This window comes from Rhinatrema bivittatum, chromosome 2 (genome assembly GCF_901001135.1).
Source record: "Rhinatrema bivittatum chromosome 2, aRhiBiv1.1, whole genome shotgun sequence".
In the NCBI taxonomy this organism is placed as follows: Eukaryota; Metazoa; Chordata; class Amphibia; order Gymnophiona; family Rhinatrematidae; genus Rhinatrema; species Rhinatrema bivittatum.
In genome coordinates this window covers 616251183-616277758 of record NC_042616.1, presented here as the reverse complement: position 1 = coordinate 616277758, position 26576 = coordinate 616251183, and the positions used below count along the sequence as shown (strand labels likewise).

At 44.0% G+C, this 26576-nt stretch overlaps 1 protein-coding gene across 2 annotated transcripts in view; it reads right to left on the bottom strand.

The window, feature by feature from the left end:
- Positions 1-11883: 11883 nt before the first annotated feature.
- RNF138 (ring finger protein 138) overlaps positions 11884-26576 on the bottom strand; it is a 42173-nt gene continuing 27480 nt past the window's right edge. For both annotated transcript variants that reach the window (XM_029591193.1, XM_029591195.1), the window contains exons 4-6: positions 24236-24341; positions 16683-16790; positions 11884-13938 (exon numbers count right to left, since the gene is read on the bottom strand). In XM_029591193.1, coding sequence (XP_029447053.1) covers positions 13870-13938; positions 16683-16790; positions 24236-24341 — 283 coding nt within the window. In that variant the 3' untranslated portion in view covers positions 11884-13869. The remainder of the gene's footprint in view (positions 13939-16682; positions 16791-24235; positions 24342-26576) is intronic.

Below are 26576 nucleotides of genomic sequence, written 5' to 3'. Positions count from 1 at the left end.
ACTTGCTAACTTCATGGAGTGCCCCCTAGTCCTTGTATTATCTGAAAGACTAAATAACTGATTCACATCTACCCGTTCTATACCTCTTATGATTTTAAAGACCTCTATCATATCCCCCCTCAGCCGTCTCTTCTCCAAGCTGAACAGCCCTAACCTCTTTAGCCTTTCCTCATAGGGGAGGTAAACAGACCTAACCTCTTTAGCTTTTCTTTGTAGGGGAGCCGTTCCATCTCCTTTATCATTTTGGTCACCCTTCTCTTTACCTTTTCCAATGCAACTACCTCTATTTTGTGATGCAGTAACTAGAACTGCACACAGTACTCTACGTGTGGCCTCACTATGGAGTGATTCACTGGCATTATGTCATTCACTGTTTTATTCTTCATTCCTTTCCTAATAATCCCTAACATTATGTTTGCTTTTTTTGACCACCGCCGCACACTGAACCGAAGAGTTCAAAGTAATATCCACTATGACACCCAGGTCCTTTTCCTGGGCATTAACTCCTAATATGGAACCTAACATCGTTTAACTACAGTCAGGCCGATACAGTAAAATCCACGGGAGAGCCGGCGCTCTGAGGCGAACGCCCGCTTTCCTGATGTGCGCACAGGCCACTCTCCTGTGCGCACGATTTACTCTGCAAATGAGGGCCCGCAGTAAAAAGAGGCGGCTGTCAGCGGGTTTGACAGCTGACGCTCAATTTTGCCGGCGTAGGTTCTCAAAGCTGCTGACGGGTTCTGAAAACGGATGCCGGCATAATTAAGCATCCGTCTTCCGACCTGCGGGCCGCGAGCCGATTTTACATTTTTTTTTAACGTCAGCCTTTGGGCAGGCGTTAATTTTTTTAAGTAAAATGTGCGGCTTTGCTGCACATTTTGCTTTCTGGATCACGCGGGAATAACTAATAGGGCCAAACCCGGGCTAACAGTGTGCTCCACTGGTGCGCACTGTACTGTATCGGCCCGATTGTGGGTTATTTTTCCCCATATGCATCACTTTGCACTTGTCCACATTAAATTTCATCTACCATTTAAATGCCCAGTCTTTGAGTCTTGCAAGATCCTCCTACAATTTTTCACGATCCACTTATGATTTAACAACTCGGAATAATTTTGTATCATTTGCAAAATTTGATCACTTCACTTGTTCCCTTTTCTAGATCATTTATAAATATATTAAAAAGCCCTGGCCCCAGTACAGATCCTTCATGCACTCTACTGTTTACCCTTCTCCACTGAGAAAATTGATCATTTAGTCCTACTCTTTGCTTCCTATCTTTTAGCCAGTTTACAATCCACAATAGGACATTAGAATAGTAACATAGTAAATTATAGCAGATAAAGGCCAAAAAGGCCCATTTAGTCTGCCCAGCAATGATTTTATGCACATTTACCCAAAGTAATTCAAATTCAGGAATCTTTTCAAAGCCTGTAGATCTAAGATGGATTAAAATTCTTTCTTTTTGGATACCAGGAATTACCTGGAATAAAATTCTGCCCTCCATTCTGGAGTGGGATAGGTTTGACCACTCTGGCCTGCAGAAGGAAGGTGATTTCTATCCTGAGCAGGTCCTGATATTTAGTGAGCTTTAGAGCTTCCTATTCCATGACTTTTTAATTTTCTCAGGAGTTGTTCATGGGACAATTCATCAAATACCTTCTAATAATCCAAATAAACCACATCCACTAGATCACCTTTATCCATATTTTTATTAGCACCTTCAAAAAATGTTGCAGATTGGTGAGGCAAGATTTTCCTTGTGTAAATCCATGCTGGCTGTGTCCCATTAACCCATGTGAAGGAGTTGGTTGGACCATTAGATGAATGAGGGGTTAAAAGGGTGCTTAGTGAAGATAAGACCATCACAGAAAGATTGAATGATTTGCTTTGGTGTTTACTAAAGAAGATGGTGGGTAGATACTTGTTCCAGATGATGATGAGAAGAACAGATACAAATTACTCTGAAGCTAGAAGGTGGAATAAGGCAGCTTGACAAACTAAAGAGTAGCAAATCACCTATTCCCTAGAAGGACTAGGGGGCATTCCATGAAGTTAGCAAGTAGCACATTTAAGACTAATCAGAGAAAATTCTTTTTCACTCAACGCACAATAAAGCTCTGGAATTTGTTGCCAGAGGATGTGGTTAGTGCAGTTAGTGTAGCTGGGTTCAAAAAAAGTTTGGATAAGTTCTTGGAGGAGAAGTCCATTAAGTGCTATTAATCAAGTTTACTTAGGGGATAGCCACTGCTATTAATTGCATCAGTAGCATGGGGTTTTCTTAGTGTTTGGGTAATTGCCAGGTTCTTATGGCCTGGATTGGCCACTGTTGGAAACAGGATGCTGGGCTTGATGGACTCTTGGTCTGACCCAGCATGGCAATTTCTTATGTTCTTAATTATACACGCCAGAGTTCTAAAAGAACTCAAAAGTGAAATTGCAGATCTGTTACTGGTAATTTGTAACCTATTTTGGGATCATCCACCTTGCCTGAAGACTGGAGGATGGCCAATGTAACCCAAAAGGGCTCCAGGTACGATCCAGGAAACTAGACCGGTAGTCTGACTTCAGTGCCAGAAAAAATTGTGAAAACTATTCTAAAGAACAAAATCTATACTGGCTGTGTCTCATTAATCCATGTTCTGTGATATTGTTCTTATTACATCTTCATTCAGTCTTTCCACTATGGCCTTCCCTAAATGCCCCTTTAAACTCTCGATCAGCTAACAGTCCAAACAACTCCCTTACTGGCTTCCTGCTTCAGATATGTTTTTTTAAAAAGTTTTTATTCAGCTTTTGCCTTTACTGCCAGCTTCTTTTCAAATTCTCTTTTAGCTTGCCTTATCGATATTTTACATCTAAGTTATACTTTTTCCTATTTTCCAATTTTTGAAAGAATCTCTTCTGGCTAAAATAGCTTCTTTTACTTCACCTTTTAACCAAGATAGATGGTCATTTGGCCTTCCTTCCACTTTTTCTAAAGTGTGGAATACATCTGGACTGGTATTCTAAGATGATAACAACACTAATACCAAGCACAAATTAATATGCCCTGACTGAGTAGTGGGAAGTGGAAACTTAGAACAGATAACCTTGTCCACATTAAAAAAATGTGAAGGACTAAACAAAACCTGTACCATTTTTCAGATTAAATTACCACAACAGATCAAGCAGACTCTTCTAAACTCCCTACCTCAACTGGGCAGGACTCTGGACTGATCTGTGGTACAACAGGAACAAAAATTAGAAGGTAAGAACCAATTTTCCTTTCCCTGTATGTACTCAGATAAGTCCAGATTCCTGGGATGTACCAAAGCTTCCATAAATGGGGTAGGACCTCAAGAATCCTACTCAAAGCACACTCTCCCCAAAGCCCATGGCTTCTGGGACCTGGACAGCCAAATGATAGCCTTACGAAAGTGTGCAAACACTTCCAAGTAGTTCGCCTGCAAATCTCTTGCGGTGTCATTTGCTGACATTCGGCCCAGGATGCCACCTGAAAATGAGTAGAATGAGCCCTTAATTCCTCCAGGACAGGACGACCCTGACAGATATACGTGGAGTCAATGGCTTCCTTCAACCACCGCCCAATCGTGGTTTTTGATGCTTTATGCCCCTTTCTTGCACCACGCCACAGCATAAAAGGTGATCCAACAACTGGAGGCTGTTAGTAACTTTAAGATTCTACAACCATGTGCACTTAACATCCAAAACTCGCAACTCTTTCGCATGAGGCACTGTAGCCTCCAAATTTGAGAAAGCCAGGAGCACCAGCAACTGACTTAAGTGAACAGATGATACCACCTTTGACAGAAAGGCTGGAACCATCTGCAAGGAGACCCCCAAATCCAAAATTCTCAAGAAAGGATCTCTACATGACAAGGCTTGAAGTTCTGAGATCCTTCTAGCAGAACAAATCGCCACCAAGAAAACCACCTTCAAAGTGAGCTCCTTTATAATAGCCCTTTTAAGAGGCGCAAATGGCGCCATGGTGCCTTTGAGGACTAAGTTAAGGCTTCAGGAGGCACACAGCTTCTGAACCGTAAAGCGCAAATGCTTCGCTCCTTGGAGAAAATGCACCACATCCGGGTGTGCAGCCAGAGCTGGTCCATGTTGCACCTTGCCTCAAAGACAACCTAAAGCTGCCACCTGAACTGAGGAAGTCAAAGGACTTCCTTTGCCAAACCTCTTTGCAAGAAGGTAAGAATATGTACTATGGCAGCACGCCTAGGTCAACCCCCTGCTCCGTGCACCAATCCTCAAAAACTCTTCAGACTCTCACACACACACCAAGGAGGTGGAAGGCTTTCTAGCTTGCAAAAGAGTAGGCTAGAAAGCCTCAGAATAATATCTCTTAAGTGTTTCCTCTCAAAATCCAAGTGCAAGACAGAACTGAGCTGCCCGATCTGAAAATATGGGACCTTGATGCAGAAGCTTTGGCAGATGAACGAGCCTCAATAGGTCATTACCGCTAGATTGATCAGGTCTGCAAACCAGGCCTCCGAGGCCACTCCAGAGCTACCAGAATCACATCTCCCAGGTGAACCTCCACACTTCGCAAAATCTTGCCCATCAGTGACCACAGTGGAAACACATACAGCAGAATGCCCCACAACCAAGGAAGAACCAAGGCGTTGACTCCCTCTGCCCCACTCTCTCTACTGTGACTGAAGAAGCACGGGGCACCTTTGCATTTCACTTAGCTGCCAATAAATCCATGTGGGGTCTGCTCCCATGCAACCCATGAGAGTCATTGCTTCTTCCGATAGCTCCCACTCTCTAGGATCCAGCTGCTGACAGCTGAGAAAATCCATTTGCACATTGTCGGGCCCGGCTATGGGAGAAGCCACTCTCAAAGCCAAATGCTGTTCTGCCCAGTAGATTAGCTCCCAAGCTTCCTGATTGACTGCTCGACTTTTGGTACCACCCTCCTGATTGATATAAGCCATTGTTGTCACATTGTCAAACAAGATTCTGACTGGGTGGCTGCACAAGAGGGAAAAAAGGCACTCAGTGCCAACCGCACTGCTCTCGTCTCTAAGCAATTGATAGACCATGACCTTTCCTCCGCCAACCACTGGCCTTGCACCGATTGGTCTGAGCAAACAGCCCCCCCAACTAGAGAGGCTGGCGTCTGTGGTAACTACTATCCACTCTGGAACTTCCCAGTCTACCTCTCAACACAAGTGGTTCCAACCAAGCCACCACAAGAGACTGGATCTGGCTAACTCTGTAAGCTGCAGTGGAAGCTGAAAATGCTTCAACGGATCCCACCTGGAAAGTAATGCCACCTGCAGAGGTCTCATATGAGCAAATGCCCAAGGCATGAGCTCCAACATGGATGCCATGGAGCCAAGAACCTGTTGGTAACCCCAGACCCTGGGCACCTGGCTCTCCAACAATCTGCGATCTTGCGACTGCAACTTGACAATGTGTTCCTCTTGTAAGAAAAACCTCCCCCAGCTTGGTATCGAAGCACATTCCCTGAAATTCCAGCACTTGAGACGGAATAGATGACTCTTGGACCAATTCACTATCCAGCCAAGAGATTGCAAGCACTGCAGCACCAGATCCATCACTGGTCTGCAGTGGGCCTCTGACTTCACCCAAATGAGCCAGTCGCCAGATATGGGTGCATCGCATACCCCCTTCTTCCTGAGGGCTACTGCCACCACCACCATCACCTTGGTGAGTTTGTGGAGCTGTTGCCAGTCCGAATGGCAGGGCGCAAAATTGAAAATGAATGCCAAGGATTTTGAACCATAGAAATCTCTGATGGTTGGGCTGCATTCCTATGTGCAAGTACGCCTTAGCCAGATCCAGGGATGCCAAGAACTCCCCCTTGCACACCGCTGAAATGACTGAATGGAGAGTTTCCATCCAAAAACGAGGAACATTGAGAGCCATGTTTAATTTCTTGAAATCTAGAATTGGACGAAATGTCCCTTTCTTCTTTGGAACCATGAAATAAATGGAATAACACCCTGTCCCTCGATCTTCCAAGGGGACAGGAACAATGCTATCAGCATCCTTAAATGGTTGATGGTTTGTCTGCATAGGTGCAAGGGGACATCATGAACAAGTCCCTTAGTGGATGAGCAACCTCTAAAGAGTAACCTTTTCTTATCTGATTTAGGACCCATTGATCCATAGTGATTTTGGCCCACTCCTCAATTGAGCGGCCTTAGATCATGCACCCCCTGCCTGGAGCCATCTCTATTTGGAGGTCTGGCCTCGAAAGGCCTGATTTCAGAACTGTTGCCTACCAGAGCCTTGTCTCTGAGCTCTTCCTGAAGCTCTATTTTGCCAAAAACACAGATTCATCTGAAAGTGAGTTTGTAAGGAGAAGGAACCCTTGCTGACCCTCAACTTATCCTCTGGTATCTTGTAACCTTTGTGCTTGCCCAAAAGCTTCACCAGCTTCTCTAAGGTTTCTCCAAAAAAGGAGCCTCCCTTTAAAGATAACATTCCTAATTAAGACTTAGACCACAAATCTACTGACCAGTTCCTTAACCAAAGGAGTCGCCTGGCAGAGACTGCAGACACCATAGTCCTGGAGGATGTCCATATGAGATCATATAAGACATCAGCTCCATAGGCCACCACAGCTTCCAGCTGCTTGGCCTCTGAAGATGAAACTGCCTTCTCGGACTGTAGCTGCTGCACCCAGCGCAAACAAGCCCAAAATGTAAAGCTGCCACACACCACAGTACGAATGCCTGGGGCAGAGACCTCAAAAGTCTTCTTGAGTTAACCCTCCAGTTTTCTTTGTATATACTTAAGTGCAGCAGAATCAGCCACAGGAATAGCCGTCTTCTTTGTAAGCTCCAACACCGAGGCATCCACTTTCAGAAGCCGCAACAAATCCAAAGTAACCTCTGGTAACAGATACAGCTTATCCATAGTCTCCCATGTTTCTTCATTGACTTAAGAAACGGGAAGACTTTTGCCAGACTTCTCAAGCCCTTCATGACTGGGTCCACTTCTTTATGATCAGAGTCGTCTTGCGGATCCTTGATTCCCAGCTCTTTAAGGACAAAAGGAATCAGAGACCATAATTCTTCTTGTGGAAAAGGCAAACCACCTTAGGATTGTTGTCTTCCACTATTGGGGCTTGTCCCCATTGCTCATCTGAATCCGGATGGTCTGAGAAAGAATGCCCCCGTGGAAGGTCCTCCTCCAGAGGCTCTCCATCATCTGAATCTCTCGAGGACTTGTTCGTATCCACAAACCAGGAAGCTTGACCTAGGATTCTCCGAATCCTGGAAGACCCCCCTCACACATGACCACTTGAGCTTAATGGAACATGGATCCTGTGCCTCCCCAAGACAGGAAAGGCTGCACCCCATGGCCTTCCTGGTGAGATACATCTTATGGAGAAGGAGCACAAATTGAGGGGAAAAATCATCTGCACCTTCAGGATCCTGACCCAGCAGGTTCTCCTCCTACTCAGACAGAGGTTCCCAGGCCCCCCAGATCTCTACAGGTCTTGGCTAGAAACAGCGGGGGGAGGGGGAAGGGAACCCTCTTCTCCCTGCTTTTCCGCTGATGCAGCAAAGGAGGCTAAAATGGCTGACGTTCCCACAGAGACTGGGAAGGAGCTTTCAACTGTGCCGGCAGCCTCCGTGAACGCCAAGGAGCTCTGATGCCTGCTACTTGCTAACTTCATGGAATGCCCCCTAGTCCTTCTATTATTCAAAAGTGTAAATAACCGAGTCACATCTACTCATTCAAGACCTCTCATGATCTTAAAGACCTCTATTATATCCCCCCCCAGCCGTCTCTTCTCCAAGCTGAAAAGCCCTAACCTCTTCAGCCTTTTCCTCATAGGGGAGCTGTTCCATCCCCTTTATCATTTTGGTTGCCCTTCTCTGTACCTTCTCCATCGCAACTATATCTTTTTTGAGATGCGGCGACCAGAATTGTACACAGTATTCAAGGTGCAGTCTCACCAGGGAGCGATACAGAGGCATTATGACATTTTCCGTTCTATTAACCATTCCCTTCCTAATAATTCTTAACATTCTATTTGCTTTTTTGACTGCTGCAGCACACTGAGCCGACGATTTTGAAGTATTATCCACTATGATGCCTAGATCTTTTTCCTGGGTGGTAGCTCCTAATATGGAACCTAACATCGTGTAACTACAGCAAGGGTTATTTTTCCCTATATGTAACACCTTGCACTTGTCCATGTGAAAATGGGTCACCTTCAAATGATGGTTGACCCTTTTGAGATAAAGGATGGTATGAAAGGAACCCTCCTTCTTGGGCACAACAAAATTAATGGAATATCACCCCATACTTTGAGACGTGGGCACCGAAACCATCGCCCTCATCCTGAGGATCCTTTGAAGCGTAGAGTCCACTCTCTGCTTCTTTTGCGGGGAGTGGCAAGGAGACACCATGAACACGACCCAAAGAACACTGCATAATTCTAGCACATAACCTTCTCGTATCACCTCCAGGACCCACTGATCCGATGTGATTTTGACCTACATCTGATAAAAGAGAGGTGTCCCCCCTAACTCTTATTCCCGAAGGTGGAGTGGCAAGCCTTCATTAGGAAGATTGGGAAGGTCCACCACCCGAAACTGCTTCTTCTCTTGGGCTGTCTGGGACGAAACGACTGAGTCCTCTGAAAGATCGACCCTCTATAGGGACGAAACTGCCTGGAACCCTGGAGACAACCCCTCCTACCAAAGAGGTGCTGCAATTTCTTCTTATCCTCCGGCAACTGAGGATGTGGCGATTTGCCCCACTTACTGGCTAGTTTCTCCAACTCATTCCCAAACAAGAGCGAGCCTTTAAAGGACATCTTTGTAAGATTAGCTTTGGAGGCTGCATCAGCTGACCAATTTCACAACTAAAGTTGACAGCTGGCCGCCATTACGGAAGCCACTCCTCTGGCCGAGGTACAGACCAAATCGCAGCCCACAGCTGCTAAAAAGGTGGCTGCGGATTCCCTAAACACTCTGGAATTTCCTCCAGAATCATCAACCTCCTGAGAGAGACGTAGATAAGATCGCACCACTAGGGAGCAACAGGAAGCAATATGTAAAGTCATCGCCACTGCCTCAAAGGCTTGCTTAAGGATATCCTCAATCTGCCTATCATGCACAACCTTCAAGGCCACTCCTCCCTCCATGGGGGATAGTCATCCGCTTAGAGATGGCATGTACCAGTGCATCCACTTTGGGAAAACGTAAAAGCTCTCGCACAACTGGATCCAGGCTGTTCAGACCTTTCAACGTCCGACCCCCTTTAAGATTTTGCCTCTGAGGCGTACCATTCAAGATCAATCACTTTCTGAATGGCGTCTATTACAGGGAAAAAACCAAAAGGCTTTATGCAAGGAAACTAAAATGGGATTCCTTCTTCGGCTCTGACATGGCATTCGCATCAGGAACACCCAGCTTCTTCAAAGTCAAGAAATCAGGTCCGGAAGAACCATTGTGGTTCTTCTCTATGAAAGAACCACAACGGTTCTAGACCCGGAGGGATTTCCCCATCTTCCGGGGAATCAGGATCTGCCTCATCATCAGTGCCATCCAGGTTCCTGTTGGGAATATCAACAGAGAGCCGAGGCGAGCCCAGTCACTTTGGCATAGGACTGGAAGAGGGAGGAGCAACCAGCTGAGGGTCTGACTGGACAGGATTGGGCAAAGTGGAAGACTGTGCCTGAAGAAAATCTTGTAAGCTTTGAAAAAAATTCAACCCAAGAAAAGGCAGCCGGGTCAAACCAAGTCCAGAAGGAACTGGAGCGGGACCCACAGAATTACCCTCTCCAGCAGAGCAGTCAGTCAAACAAGAACCAAGGTCTGGCATCCCCTCCAGCCAAGGCCGTAACCAACAAATCATCAGAATGGGAGGAGCCAAGTTCAGCAAAATCCAAGGAAGACAACTCACCATGAATGTCCAAACAGCGCTGACACGTTAGAAGGAAAGTCAGGCTCAGAAGCCCTAATATGACAGGCAACACAAAGAGAAAGGCACTTAGGCTTCTTGTTTACTGGTGCGATCATGACAGTAAACATGCATCTGAATGGCTGATGCTCAAAAATTTATGCGCACAAAAATTAAGTGCAGGAGAGGTAAGTGCGGCAAGGCACACGCACAACTTGTATGCCAAGCAAAGCGTTCGAAACAATGCAAAACTTGTGCATGCAAAAGGTGCCCAAAACTGAGTGCCGCAGAGCCAACACACTGTGCACACTGACGGCCTGTGAAAACTCCGCTGCAGCCTACCACAAGGTGTGCAAGCACAGAGTTTAACTGCGGGGCCTAGCCCTGCCCAGTTCCCAACCCAATGGGAGTGAGAACAAACATCGGGATAGTGTGACGAGCACAGATACCAGAGAAAGCCCTAAAAACCTCTCTAATTGTCTCTGTATCTGAAGGTAAAATGTTAACTTTTTTTTTTTACCCTTGACCTCAGCACTTACCAGCTGATTACAGAGACTGTCTCCGGCTGCGGGAGGGGGCATCTGCCTTCATCACCGCACTTAGTCTTCAGCTGAATAAGTGGCTAAATCCACAACGGGAAACTCAACTATTGGACCAAGGCAAACCTCTGAGGGACCACGGAAATCACCTAAGGAATTCTTAATTGGGGGAGGGACCTTTCGGTTTCACCACAGGAGAGCTAGACTTTCTTTTCCTTAAGTCAAATTTCAAAAGTTCTTTCCAAATAGCTCAAAGCAATCCCCATAGGGAGATGCACATCCACCATCTACTGGAGATGGAGAATACAGACTTGGATCACTGCAGGAGTATATATACTGTGACGTCAGTTTGCTCCATCTCCATCTGCTGGCAGGGGAGCTTAACTCACTGGTCCTGAGTCCAACTGTCTATACGCTAGGAACGTCCGCTTTAAAAGTTATCCTGAAAAATTACATGCACCCAAATACAGTTGCAATTTGGGGCATATAAGTTTTGCTGAGAGAAGTTACATGCAAACCTTTTTTGAAATCAAAAAGTATATGCATGCGTCCCAACCAAGCCCAGTTGCCACAATTTGTATACATATTTAATTTACAAGCATATCAGTCACACAATTTCCTAAATGGCAATTTCTGCGGATAAAGAATTACTCAGAGTAATTGTCAAAGTAAAACAGTTGTTTTATGTACATAAATGGCTTTTTACAAAATTGCTTGCTCGATAGGTGCCTAAAGTTTACTTGCATATGTGATATTTGTGCCTAAGTTTACCTGGCCTGAGAGGAGGAGTTCCTGGGGTGCGGACTTATGTGCATGTGTGCAGGTACATTTTCTTGAAAATTTCTGCAGACAATTTAGCAAGTGTTACTCGTTCAGGTAAATTTGATGGGATAATTTTCAAAGCAGTAAATGTGCATAAACTTTCTTTGAAAATCAGTGCAACTTATGTGCATATTTGCTGACTTTTTCTATGAGCAATGTTACTAATTTACTCCCATAAGGTACAGGATGATAATTTTCCAGCTTATTTGTCTCTAATATTTTCACTTATAAAACACTTTGTAAAGCAATTATTAGGCTCGTAACAGTATATTAAAAAAGGCATGCTCCAGAATTTAGCTTTAACAAAGAATCCTCCTTGCAAAAAGAACCTATACAAGTGGTTTTGAAGAGAAAATATAAGTTAAAATGACTTTAAATCCTTATTCTAGGGGTGGCAAACTCCGGCCCTCGAGAACCAAAAAGCAGATTAAAAAAAAAAAAAGAATATGCATGAAATAGATTTGCACACAATGGAGGCAGTGCATGCTAATCTCTCTCATTGATATTCATTGTGGCTATCCTGAAAACCAGACCTGATTGTGGCTTTCAAGGACTGAAGTTAGCCACCTTTCCTTATTCTTTTATAATACTTAAAAATCAATGGATTCAACACATGTGAAATTAATCTAATTTTATTAAATACAGCATAATGTGAACATAATACACAAACACAATCTTATCAGTGAAATAATATACTTCAAAATATGCGATTACTAACATATACCCTGTAGCCAAATATGAGACACAAGAGAATGATACACTGCTATAAATCATGTATTTTATATGGTATACTACAGTGCTTCTCAACCCAGTCCTCAGGGTATACCTAGCCAGTCAGGTTTTCAGGATATACAAAATGGACATGCATGTGAGAGATTTGTATACAATGGAGGTAGTACATGCAAATCTTTCACATGCATATTCATTGTGGATATCCTGAAAACCTGACTAGCTAGGTGTGCCCCAAGGACTGAGTTGAGAAGCACTGGAATACTGCACTATATTTTTGACCATGGAGTAATCATCTGCTGAAAATTAAATGTTCTGGTTTACTATAAAGCTTAGAACAGAGGTGGCCAACTAGGGTCCTTGAGACCCACAAACAGGCTTGGTTTTTTCAGGATATCCACAATGAATATGCAAGAGATAGATTTGTATACAATGGAGGCAATGCATGCAAATCTATCTCATGCATAGTCATTGTGACTATGTGGAAAACCAGACCTGTTTGTGGTTCTTGAGGACTGGAGCTGGCCACACCTGGCTTAAAACCCAACTTTATAATGAAGTGTCCCCTTATACAAAATGTTGCATTTTAAAGTTTTTATTTTTAAATACATTTCTGAGCCGTTTAGAAAATGCTGATATGGACCACCTACACAATCTACAGTGCTTAACAAAGTATTGCAAAACTAAAATTCAATAGGTGTAAAAACAAACCTTTTAAAAATGTATTTATAGCTATTATAAAAGTTATTATTGTGCAAGCCCAAATGCAAGCAATAAAAGTGTGTCACTTTAAAATTGAAAAGGTACCCTTCAAAATAGAAAGGCGGGGCATTGCCTCCTCACTTTTTATGAGGTAGTTCCCCTCTCCGTGATGCAGGCATAAAGTAGTCGTGCTGCTAAGTTGACCAGTACTGTATTGAAGCTGACACTAAATTTCAGTAAGCACACTTACAATCTGCAGTATTACAATGGCTAGAAAGAAATCCCCACAGTGCACTCTGCAAACAAAATACCCTACAGATTTGCAGCTGGATGTTACCACTAAAAACTATGCACGGGAGTATTTTTGCATTACTTAAGCAAATTTTACATTTCTTAAAATTGTTCCATTTCCTGCTCAGATGGGATACCTTGGGTAGCTAAGGAGTTTTCCCCATGGATACAAAAGAGGGGAACCTTTTAGTATATCTAGCACTATGCTGTACTGGAACTCAGCCACAATGGAATAAAGAAGAGTGCAAAATGAAGATGGAATTGATTCTGTGACAGCACGCCCCCCCCCCCCCCCTCTTCCCCGTCCACTTCCTCAGAAAAAGGAAAAAGAAGCTTGTAACTGCCATTAAAGAAAAAAACACCATGCAAGGAATTTGTAGAATGAGCAGATCAGAGACTCTTTTACAAAAAGTGTGCGGTTAAGTAGTAAAACATTGCAGAGTTATATTGCTAGTGGATCGTGCCCCACTGCTAGTGTGTTAGAAGAATAAAAGGCAAAATGCTGATATCCTATCACAAGATACATTCTAAACTACTATATAGCAATTATGAAATTTGCTTGAAATAAAATGATTTCCTTTTCAGTGTTTGGCTGGAGCCTTTCCCCACCATCCTGGGCCAGTGCTGTGAGATGGGACCTTTGACAGACACTGTCATTTTTTATTCTTGAATAAGCTAGGGAAACTAGTTCACATTCAGCGTGTACAACAACTTTGCAAACTTTATTTCTTTCTGACATACCCCCATAAAATGTAAAGAGGGGGATGTGAATATCCTATGCCCCCTTTGTCGTTATTCTCATATTTCATTTTAATAAGCGGGCTGATGTAGCTTTCCCTTTATAGATGACAATTAAATCAATGTAATGGAACTGTGGTATTCAGAAGTTCACTTGATAGGATTCCACCAGGGCAACTTGGTACTGGGTGTCTTCATCCAGAGAAAGATTCTACAGACAAGATATTAGATTAAAAGATGAGAAAGAGTGCATATAACATTCAGCTCTTCAAACTCACCCTGCTCTGCAGCTTGTCACAGCATTACCTTGTTCCTTTGTATTACACGTAAACTTTAGAATCCTACACAAGTGTCTCACCATCATCCACAAAGCTATTTACAACAAGATACCCATCGATATACACTACCCACTCACACTGCACATCTCTTCCAGACCCATCAGAGAAGCCTACAAGGGCTCGCTACAATCTCCCCCAGCCAAATCCACACACCTCTCATCCACTAAAGATCGAGCCTTCTCGACAGTGGCGCCAGTCATCTGGAACGCAATGCCCTCTGCCCTTAGACAAGAACCCTGCAAACTGACATTCAGAAAGAAACTTAAGACTTGGCTATTTCTACAAGCCTTCCCTGATCCACGACCTCCCCAACTACAGTAACACGCCAAGATCCTCTAGTCAATGTACCCCAACTCTGACATGGTATATGACCTGATATTATTTAATTCTGAGCTATATGACCTGATATTATTTAGTCCTGAGTATACGATATTATTTATATATATATATATATATATATATATATGATATTATTTAGTCCTGAGTATATGACCTGATATTATTTAGTTCTGAGTTACTCATGCCTCTGGCTCTTCCTCCTCCCAGTTCGAGTGCCCCTGTTTTATTGTAACTTTTCGCTTTGTTTGTTTGTTAACGTTATTGCCCCCATTGTTTCTTGTAAACCGATATGATATGATCGGTATCATGAATGTCGGTATAAAAAAAGCACTAACTAAATAAATAAATAAATTATTAAATTAAAATAAGGGCATCATTAAGTTCCTTTATATATCTTTCAGTTCCCACAGTTCATTCAAACTTGAGCTAAACACTATACTGTATAATTCTTATATTTGTTAGCAATGTAAGATAGCTATAGCTGCATAGTTCACTGATAATGACTTGCTGTTGAAGGCAAACCTGGCAACCCAGGGCACCTCTCATGCTCATTCCAGCATGAATGTCAAACCACGATGTATTGATTCAGGACATTAAGGAGATAATTTTGTAACTGCCCACATTAGTGTATAATGTCTGCAGCTACATTTACCCACAAACATTATACCGGTATTCAAAGGGCCAGTATGTGCCTATTTTTTCTTCGGAAATTATCCCACCAAAACTACCCACAGACAATTACACTATGTGCACATTTTTTTTTTAGGATAAATTACAAACACAGTTTTGAAAAAAAAAAAAGTAAGAGCGTGCATATAATTTCAAATCCTATACCAGACCCAGTCACAAGAACGCCTCAAACTGTGGGTAACAAAGCCCTGTGTATGTTCTTTTACTTGCATATTGGCAGACAATTTTATAAAATGACCCATAAGAACATGCCATACTGGGTCAGACCAAGGGTCCATCAAGCCCAGCATCCTGTTTCCAACAGAGGCCAATCCAGGCCATAAGAACCTGGCAAGTACCCAAAAACTAAGTCTATTCCATGCTACTGTTGCTAGTCAGAGCGGTGGTTATCATCTAAGTCAACTTAATTAATAGCAGGTAATGGACTTCTCCTCCAAGAACTTATCCAATCCTTTTTTAAACACAGCTACACTAACTGCATTAACCACATCCTCTGGCAACAAATTCCAGAGTTTAATTGTGCGCTGAGTGAAAAAGAACTTTCTCCGATTAGTTTTAAATGTGCCATATGCTAACTTCATGGAGTTAGCATATGGCACATTTACTTGGGTAATTATGCTGTCTGAAAATGGCTCTTCCTGTAGGTGGATAAAAGCATGCTTGCTGTTCCACAACATGTGTACACTCACCCACACGTTCCTGGAGGCAATCCTTGTCTGTAAAACATACCCGCAGAAAAAGAAGGCAGAAATCTCCACGGGTATTTTTTCCTTAGAGGAAAAATTTTCAAAAGGGAAAGCAGACCCTTACGTTTCTTTTGAATACTGGTGCAAAACCCACAAGGTGAAAGAACCCACACGCTTTGAAAATTGCCTCCTTCAGGGTATTTTTATCCGCAGATTCTGCATCAAATTTTAAAAACTGCTGAAGAAAGAAAAAAAAAAAAAAAGGTACCTGCACAGATTTGCGCCTCCTTTTTCTGCCCATTGTCGTCTCCCCTTGCCTAACCCCACCCTGAGAATGCCCCCACAAGACTGCAGGTAAAAATGCACACTGTAGAATAGCATTCAGGGTGGGCAATTTTTAGATACCCATTTACCCACGTCAGTAGCCATTTTCATGGGTAAATAGCTTTGGAAAAGTGTCCCCTATAAGTGATAAGCAATACCATGGCCTAGCGTCCTCTCTACCTCCATTTCAAAAAGGCACAACATCCTGTACTATTAACAGCTACAGCAATGTGCCAATTGTTTATGGTAAAACTATACTCTCCATAGTAGAAGGCCAATGTGTGATGTGTCTGTCAATTCATCAATGTGCAGCCGGACAGAATGATGCTGTCCCTCCGGAAATATGAGGGAAACAATTTACAGGATGAGGGACAGATCACACCTGAAGCCTTGTTTTTGTGGCACTCAGTGAAGGAAGGTTCCAGAATATACATGCAACCTGCACATAGCCAGCACACCACTTTGCTTATTTCCCCTACAAACTTAGATGAAGTGTCCATGGGCTAGTATCCACTGTTTTGTGCTACCTAGAGACATCCCACACTTTGAAAATGAAAGGGAAAGAAAAATATATTTACCACATATTCTCCATAGTCAAACTGGTGCCTTGCATTCAGATGGTCAACTATATTGCTACTAATAAAAGTAGGATCACCCCAAGGCAATGTAACACAAATAGGACAGACCTAAATGAATCATTGAAACAAAATGACAATTGCAGGTAGTGAGAATCAATGTATATAAATTGTAATTTACTCAGAAGCAAAATCTATAATAATATTTATTTTACTTATATAATTAAATTTTCAGCTCACTGGAGCCAAAACTTATGCTGCCAGCAGGTAACAATAAAAATACCACCATAATCAATATACAATAAAATCATAAACAAATACACATCACAAAATATCAATAAACTTAACACATTGCAATTACACTAACTTTTACAGTCTTTTTCCACCAAAAGTTCTAAAAGGATTTACAATTTAGTAGTTTATAAACATACTAGCCGTTAAGCCCGTAACAACGGGCTCGGTCCGTTTCCTTCCCACTCCCTCCCCTCATTCTCCCTCCTCCTTCACACTCTCCCCCCTCCCTCTCACTTCCCTCTCTCTCACCTTCCCCCTCCCTCTCCCTCTCCTCTCCCCTTCCCTCCCTCACCTTCCCTCCCTCTCCCCTCTCTCTCTCTCACACCTCCCTCTCTCTCTCTCACCTCCCTCCCCCCCTCTCACACCTCCCTCCCCTCTCTCTCTCTCACCTTCCCCTCCCTCTCTCTCTCTCACCTTCCCCTCCCTCTCTCTCTCTCACCTTCCCCTCCCTCTCTCAATCCCCTCCCCTTTAAGATCATCCACGACCGGCAGATCTCGGGGGGTGTCCCTCCCGCGCGCGCGGCGCTGCTACTTCTCCTCCCGCTCCTGCCGGCAGATCTCGGGGGGTGTCCCTCCTGCGCGCGGCGCCGCTGCTTCTCCTCCCGCTCCTGCTCATCATCACGGCTGCCGTCGCTCCTGCTTCTCCCACTTCTGCTTTGCGGCCGCCACCATTTTTTTTTCCAGGCACGCACGACTCTGACCGACATGCTCGCCCGCACATGCGCGGTAGAGCTGCTCTCTACTGCACATTTGCGGGCCGGTCAGAGCCCATTTATAAGGTAGATATGCAACCACTTTTGGAATGGATGCCAGACAGGTGATCAGGCACTCAGAGAGCAAGAGAGCTTCTGAAGGGGAACAGTAACATAACAGGTGCAGAGAAATCTAAAGGCTTGCCAATTAGTTTAAGCGCAGAGGGGATTTTCTTAAACTGCCCTTGACTGCAACATTAATTTAATTCCTGGGCTTCCAGATTCATAATTTTGTTCAATGCTAGAACTAATTTATTTTCCTCCTAAACTTTATGATTTTCTGTTTTTTGCTGTGCTAAGCATCTGTTGCTCTTTCATTCATGACTGCACATGCACTGCTTTTCATGCAATTATCATTCAACAAAGGAAGACAATACTTTATCTCATGCATATTCATTGTGGATGTCCTGAAAACCCAACTAGCTGGGTTTGGGAACCACTGCTTCAGTGCTCCTTTGCACTGTTACATACTGGCTAATATACTTCATGCAAGTTGTAGGATGCATATTTTTGTAGATAGAATACAAAAGGAGAAATTATTACTTACTTGATAATTTCCTTTTCTTTAGTACAGACAGGTGAATCCAAAACCAGTGGGTTATGCCCTTCTACTAGCAGATGGAGACAGAGCAAAGCTGACATCCCTGCAGTGACATCAGCCCGCCAGTATTCTCTGCAAGAGCCAACTGTGAACAAGCTACCTTAGCAAAACTTGATTATTAACAGGATAACCATTGCTGCACGCAGCAAACAGGAAAACCCCGAGCTCAGATAAAGAATGTAAGAACATTAATCTAGGGACTGGAGTGACACTTACCAGTACACCCTGGAACACACAGCCACGCAGGAGGACCAAAGCACAACCATTCGGCAGCCAAGGGTGGGAAGCTGGATTCACCTGTCTGTACTAAGGAAAAGGAAATCATCAGGAAAGTAGTAATTTCTCCTCTCTTAGTGTACAGATAGGTGAATCCAAAACCAGGGGGATGTACCAAAGCTCCTCCAAAACAGGGTGGGAGGCTGCCCACAGTCCAGACAAAACTGCACTTGGAAAGGCAGTGTCCTCCCGGGCCTGAACATCCAGGTGATAAATAAAATAAATAAATAAATACATTTCTAGGCATTATTTATACACCAACATGTGTTGACTTCATGTTGGTTTACAATACAATTCCGAATACAAAACACAATAATTAATAAAATACAATATAAAGTGATTGAAAAAAATATTTAACTCACATATGGCTTAAAATTCTTAAAACATCAATTCATCTAAAATCAGTAACAGGCAGAAACACTGATGTGTAAGGAGGACCACGTCATAGCTCAGCAAATGTCGATGGGAGACAACAATCTAACTTCTGCCTAAGACTCTGTCTGAGCCCTAACTTGACTAGGCAATGGCTGCTCAGCATCTACATACACAGTCGTGCCTACCTCCTTAATCCAGTGGGCTACTGTAGCCTGCGACGCTGGCTCACCCTGCTTACTCTCACCTTAAATAAACAGCCATTCCGTCTTTCTGAGAAGTTCAGAAACCTCCAAATACCTCAAGATATGCCTTTTGACATCCAAACGCCGTAACAGGCGATATTCCTCTTCATTTTTTGCCCTGTTCTGAGAAGGCAAGGAAATAAACTCATTCAAGAGAAAATCCAAGACTACTTTTGGCAAAAAGGAAGGAACGGTATGCAGAAGTATCATGTCTGGAGTTACTTGTAGAAATGTCTCCCGGCAAGAAAAGGCCTGTAGCTTAGATATTAGACGAGCAGAATAAATTGGCCTAAGAAACACAGTTTCAAAAGTCAGTAACCTCAGAAAAAGGTTATGCATCAGTTGAAAATTAGGACCTGCTAAAAAATCCAAAACTAGATTAAGACTCCACAAGGGCACCAGTCACTGCAAGGGAGGATGAAGATGCTTCACTCCTTTCAAGAAACAGACCACATCTGGATGAGCTAACAATGACCCACCATTCACCTGATTAGGAAACAGGCAAGAGCCGCCACCTGTACCTTTAAGGAATTAAGGTTCAACCCTTTACTCAATCCATCCTGCAAAAATTCCAAAATGAGTGGGATCTTAACCGAACGAGGAAGAACCCCTCAATCTTTACACTAATCCTCAAACCCTCGCCAAACCCGCACATAGGCTAAGGAAGTGGAGATCTTTCTCACTCGTAGCAAGGTGGCATTCACCGCAGCAGAATACCCACACTCCAGCAACCAAGCCCTCTTAAAGGCCATACTGCAAAACAAAATCAATTCAGATCTTCATGAAGAACAGATCCTGCCATAGCGGATTTCTGTGCACTGGAAACTGGAGGGGAGAGTCCACCAGAAGTCTTTGCATATCTGCATACCATGGTCTCCTGGGACAGTCTGGTGCAACCAGAAGCACCATCCCTTGTGACTCTCGATCCTTTGAACCATTCTGCCCAGCATGGGCCACGGGGAAAAGGCATATAGCAGTAAGGCCTCCGGCCACTCCTGCACTAGAGCATCAATACCTAAGAACTTTGGGTCTCTCCTGTGACTGAAGAATCAAGGAACCTTCGCATTGTGAGAAGTCGCCAGCAGGTCACAATTAGCTGAAATGCCTCATTTAATAATTCCCATTCTCCTGGATCCAGACTCTGCTGAGAAAATCTGCTCTTACATTGTCTTTTCCTGCAATGTGCGAGGCGGAGATCTCCCAAAGATGCACTTCCACCTATTCCATAAGTTGGTCTATTTCCTGCAACACTTGCTGGTTCTTGGTTCCTCCCTGCCGATTGATGTAAGTCACTGTCGTTGCATTGTCAGACATCCTTCAAGGCCACTCACCCTTCTATAGGAATAGTCGTCCGCTTGGTATCAGCATACACAAGCGCATCCACCTTCGGAAAATGTAATAGCTCCCTCACAGCTGGATCCAAGGGGTACAGTCCTTCCAAGACTCATCCCCCTTTGAAATTAAATTAGCTTCTCGGGCACCCCATTCAAGATCAATTAATTCTTGAATGGCCTCCATAATATGGAAGAAGCATGAAGCTTTAAGCAAGGAAATCAAAATAGGATCCTTCTTTGGCTCAGACATGGATTCAGCCCCGGGTACTCCCAGCATCTTAAATGTCTGGGAAATCAAAGCCAGTAACTCATGTCTATAAAAGAACTTCAAAATAGTTCTATACGGTTCAAATCCCGGAGGATCGGTCTCATCATCCATGTCATCTGGGTCCCTATCTGGAAGGCCAGTTCCAGGCGTACCCTCCCCCCCCCCCCCCAAAGCTTACCCGCAGCACCAGGCATGCAGGATTTCACCGCTTGCGATCCTGAGTTGAAAAGATCAGCCGGGGCCGGGACCTATGCCTGAAGGAAGGAGTACAGTCCTTGAAAAAAAATTCTACCCAAGAAAAGGCAGAAGGATCCATGCCAAAACCAGGGGGCAACTGACCTGTGCCTGCTGAACTACCTTCCCCCACTGAGAAAACAGGTAGGGGAGCTCCAAAATCAGGCAACCCTTCAGGCAGCTCTTTTTCCATTCCCGCACCAGGCTTAGCAAAATCAGAAAGAAGTAATTCTCCCTGAGCCTTCAACAGCACGGACACAAATTCAAGGGAACACCAGGTTAAGATACCAGAATATGATAAGCATTGGGTTTCTTCCCTATGGGCAGCAAAGTCTGCCAACACACCTAACAGGTGCCTGACAACAATGTGCCTTTATAAGTGCCCAACCTGAGCTCCCTCAGGACGCTCAGATAATGAGTGTGCAAGCGTGCCCAATGGATGCCCTGGTAGGCGTCTCTATGTGCCTAGCCAGGCACCCGACCAAAACGCACATCAGGACGCACAGTTGGGTGCACTAGCATGGAAACACCACACGGCCTACCACGCAGTGAACCAGCAGACCCTTGGAGAGGGGTTTAGCCACAAAGGCTGCTCAGCCTGCCTCCATCCCCAGCATGCCACCAGAGGCGAGAACAGCCATCTCATTGTGCACCAAGCACGGAGACCTGGAAAGGGGGGACGGGGGATTCCTACTTAACTCCCCTCCTCTTCGTCCTTTTCATTTTTTTGTTTTTTTTTCCCTGAGCTCACCCCATCCCGGCTGAGTACAAGGTCAGTCTCCGGCTGTGGAGGGAGAGGGCATAAAACTTCACCACCACGCTCGGCTTCCTGCACCCACTTGCCTTTCAGCTGTTTTTTTTTTGTTTTTTGGTTTTTTTTTAAGCTGGTTGATAAAGTAGCTACTGGACGAAGGCACTCACGTGAAGGACCATGGAAATCACTTCAGGAATTCTCAACTGAGGCAGAGACCAAATGGTATCACCTCAGGAGTGCTGGGTGAATTAATTTTGCTCTTCTTCACTCTTTCAAAACATTAAAGCAATCCCTAGTAGGGAGATGCACATCCATCATCTAATGGAGACTGAGAATACTAGCCCACCAGGGGGTTGCTCAACTTACCAGGCTTCCCAATTCCCCAACCGAAATGGGAGTGGGAACAATCATCGGTTTGGCACAACAAGCACAGAGACCAGAGGAAGTCCTGAATTCCCTCCGTCTCTGATTCAAAAGGTAAAACTTCTCTCTTTTTTTTTTTTTTTTTTATTAAAACCTTACCTGAGCTCAGTGCTTACCGGCTGAGTACAGAGACTGTCTCCAGCTGCGGGAGAGATCACCGCCGCGCTTGGCCTCATGCACCTGCTGCCTTTATGCTGAACTAACAGCTAAATACATGCCAGGAAACCCAGCTACCAGACGAAAGCACACCTCTGAGGAACCATGAAAATCAGCACTGGAATTCTCAACTGGGGGAGGGACCTTTAGGTATCACCGCAGGAGAGCAGGGCTTTCTTTTCCTTAATTTAGAATTTCAAATATCTCTTTCCAAAAAGCTTGAAGCAATCCCCACAGGGAGATGCAAGTCCACCATCTGCTGGAGACGGAGAATATTGGCAGGCTGGGGTCACTGCAGGGCTATATATACTGTGACGTCAGCTTGCTCAGTCTCTATCTCCTGGCAGGGGAGATAAACCCATTGGTCCTGAGTCCATCTGTCTACACACTAGGAAATTTTGCATTTTGCTTGTACCCAACAGGCACATATCACATTTTCAGTGGGGAAACCCCTTGTGGAGTTTCCCTTTAAAAATCTGTGGCCAGCTGGGGAATGCAGGTACTTTTACACCTGATGTGAAGCACCAGAGAAATCCCCATGTATTTTATAATACCCTCCCCCAATCAACCTGACCCTGCAATTTTCAAATACCGATTTTACAAAAGATAAACATGTTTATCTTGCCTTTTTGGGAAAAAAACTCTACGAAATAGAAAATGTTATGAAAATGTTATCTAACTGGAAAACTATCCAGTAACAACTCTTCCCATAAAATACTGGAATCACCATATTGTTTTTCCTGAAGAAACTTGCTTTAACTGCAGTATAATCAAAGGAAATAGAAAGAGAAACAGAAGAAAAGACAGACACATACATTGGAGGCTAGGCAATCTTTGGCATCATTCTAATCACAATTAATCAGTTACAGCAAGCCAAACAAACTGCTAGACCTCATAATACTGTGGGCTTGAAAGGGCGCTTCCACAATTTTTATCAAACACACTTACATTTTTGGTTTGTCCATCTGTTCTTGCGTGACATCACAGGCGGGGGATTAGCAGCATATACAAAAAAAACCCCTATTATTAAGTGATGGGGGCGGCGGTGATGGCCGACTGCAGCGCTGCTCTTATGCTTCTCACTGCGTGGATCGAACAGGCGATGTGGCACTGCTGCGGGTCTTCCTGCCACTCACCAACACATCCAGACTCCTTTCAGAACCCTCAGGCAATAAATGTGGTCTCTAGAGCCCAAAACCTGCATACAGCTGTGCCGAGGGCCCCCCTCTAAACAATCACCAGAGGCAGCAAGTCTCCTCTGCTGTCGACACAGCTCAACTCCCAGCCACAACAGCCCTCATATGCAGCTTTCACCATGTAGGCCCGAACTGGTGACGCGGCCCTGCTTTCCCGTATCCTCCGGCCATTCTTGCGGCCCAATTTCAGAGCCTCGCAGTCTAACCTTAAAAGATCTTTAGCCTTGATTTTGCCCACCCTCTTTTTTTTTTAAATGCTGGGAGAGGAGATGGAGAGGGAGCGTGGTGGGAGAGGAGATGGTACGAGATGGGTGCAAAAGAATGAGGTGGCGGGGGAGAGGAAGAGGGACAGAATGCAGGAAAGAGGAGTGGAGTGGATGTGATGCGATCTGCAAGAGCAAAAGGGGGCAGAGAGAAAGCCACAGGAAGGGGGTAGGGTTTTCCGTAAAACACGTTCGTTTAAAGCTGCCACGCAATTCTAGACTTGTTTTCTCTAAAACCTTAATTTAACATTAAAATTGCTAGCTATCTTATTTTCTCAACATCAAGAAAGCATCTGTTAATGAATAAACTTACCTGACATCTACAAAAAAGCAACTTAAAAAGGGGGGGGGGGGGGGGGGGGGGGAGGGAAACGTGTCCATAACTTACCTTTGAGACAACCTGAGTGGAATGTAGGTGGTTGCAGTGATCCAGTAAGCCTTTCCTATCAAAGTGCTCCTCCTGGCACACGGGACACTGGAAGACGGGGCAAACGCTGATAACAAAAAGAAACAGAACTCAGGATGAACCAAACAAACAAAAAAAAAAAACCACCACACAAGGCGACACAACCAACCCTATAAAATAGGATTGCAGGAAGAAATAAAGTGCATTCATAGGGATCCCCTAGGTCCTTTTGTTCTGGTTTGACCTTAGCTCAGGCTTTAAGATAGGATTTAGGAGTGGGGGGGTAAACCGTTCTTTCCCAGCACCTTCCCTACAAGGTCTATTGGGATTGGTCATCCAATATGCTTAAATGCAGGCAGAGAAGGGAGCAGGTGTGGCATTTTCGATGTGGAATCTGGTGTGGAAGGATTGTTTGGGAGTAGCTCTCAAATCCAGGCCTCACAGCATGGTATCAGAGAGGAAGGGGTAAAAGATTCCTGGTCTGGCAGGATTGGTCTTGGTGGAGGAGCAGTCTTTCGGAGAATGTTTTCTTTTACTGCGTTGAGAGCTGAAGAAGATTGTGGCTCACATCCTAAGAAATGAAAGGGCAGCAGAGAGGATTTTTACTAAGCTTTTGGCTCCTATATTTTGTTTGGGGGGGGGGGGATTTTTAGGGGACCATTCCTGTCCAGGAGGAGAGGTTGAGAAGAACATTGTGTATTCTGTTTAAGGACCATACTTGAGAAGTCCCTGGAAACACCAGTGCAAGACAGGAGAACCCAGTACTTATCACTAGGGACCCATTTTTCCCTAGCGCCGGCTATCTAAGAGAAATTCTTTCAGAGGAGCAAGCCTAAGACAAAAAATACACTTTGATTGTTGTGACGATAAATTGGAAACTGTCTGCCGATTGCTTTTTAAGGGATTTTTTTGTTAAAGTAAGTTTTTATGTTGGAACGCCTATCACAGTGTCCAAGATTTTTTAAAATCTGCCCCATAATATTCTAGGTACCCCAAGCTAGGGACCTAAATCCAGATCATCCAACCATGAGTATATATCAGTGGGAGGAAGAGAGGAAGAGACATGTTCCTCTATGTGGCTTGGAAGTTAAATCCTCCCCTGCCAGAAAGAACTCGGGCCCCACTGGGGCTAATGAACTAAAAGGGAGAGTTGTAGCCCTGGGTCTTAGTGCTACCTTTACATTCCAGGCCTTCATCGAAAAGGGGATAACACATACTGTTCTCGTTTTGAATTAGCTGTGGAAATTAACTCCTTTTCATTTCAATCTATTCTGGCCAGAGTTATATTCCGGGATCGTTTGTGCATATCCTGGTGGAAAAGCAGGCAGGCAACATTGCAGGCAAGCATTGTTTAAGCGGGACCATAAAAAACATGATAATTTTTTTTTAAACCTTGCTTTTAAGCCAACTTTCCAAATGGAAGGCGGCCTATAAGATATTAGCTCTGCGTGGAACTTCTTTGTTTACAAGAAAAACATGCCTCTTGACATTAAATTTTGCTCAGTGACACTTTTTCTTGAAAGCAAATAAAAGGAAAACCCCTTCCGGATGCTTTTACGTTGGGGAATCAACTCAAAAATAGTTTAAAAAGAAAAAGTTAAAAACATCTTCCAAATTCCTGAAACAAGCCTATCTAACCTGTATTGGCAGTCCTCGGGTCAAGGTTTTTGAGCAAAACTGAAATGAAGTTTTGAATTGCTGAGATGAAGATAGAAAGTCTGTTAAATAAGACAATCTGATGAAGGCCATCAGTTAAGGGAAGTTAATATGGCAGGATAGTTCTCTCTCCAGGAATCTGCCACTCCTGTGAGAATCTAAATAAAAAAATGAGTCTAGCAAGCAAGCTATGCAGGGAGCACTGCAGGCCCACCTGTTTGGAAAGAAGGAAGGAAGGAAATAAATCATGTTATTTATTAGCATTTAGAAGGGAGGGCTCTCTTACCAAAACTCAGTAACAATGGATAGTTTGCATTACTAATTTATCCTAAATGCAAATATTTGACTTCCAAATCATTACGTATTATTTAATGAAGAAATTACTTACCTGATAATTTTGTTTTCCTTAGTGTAGACAGATGGACTCAGGACCAGTAGGTTTATGCTCATCTGCTAGCAGATGGACACGGAAACAAGCTGACGTCACAGTATATATAACCCTGCAGTGACCCCAGCCTGCCAGTATTCTCTTCAAAAGCAACTGTGGACAGACTAGCAAAAAACTTGATTAAAACAGAACTGTACTCAACCAAACCATAAACACTGAACTCACAGTGGGGCAGATTTTCAAAGGGATACGCGCGTAACCCCCAAAAAGCTGCCCCTT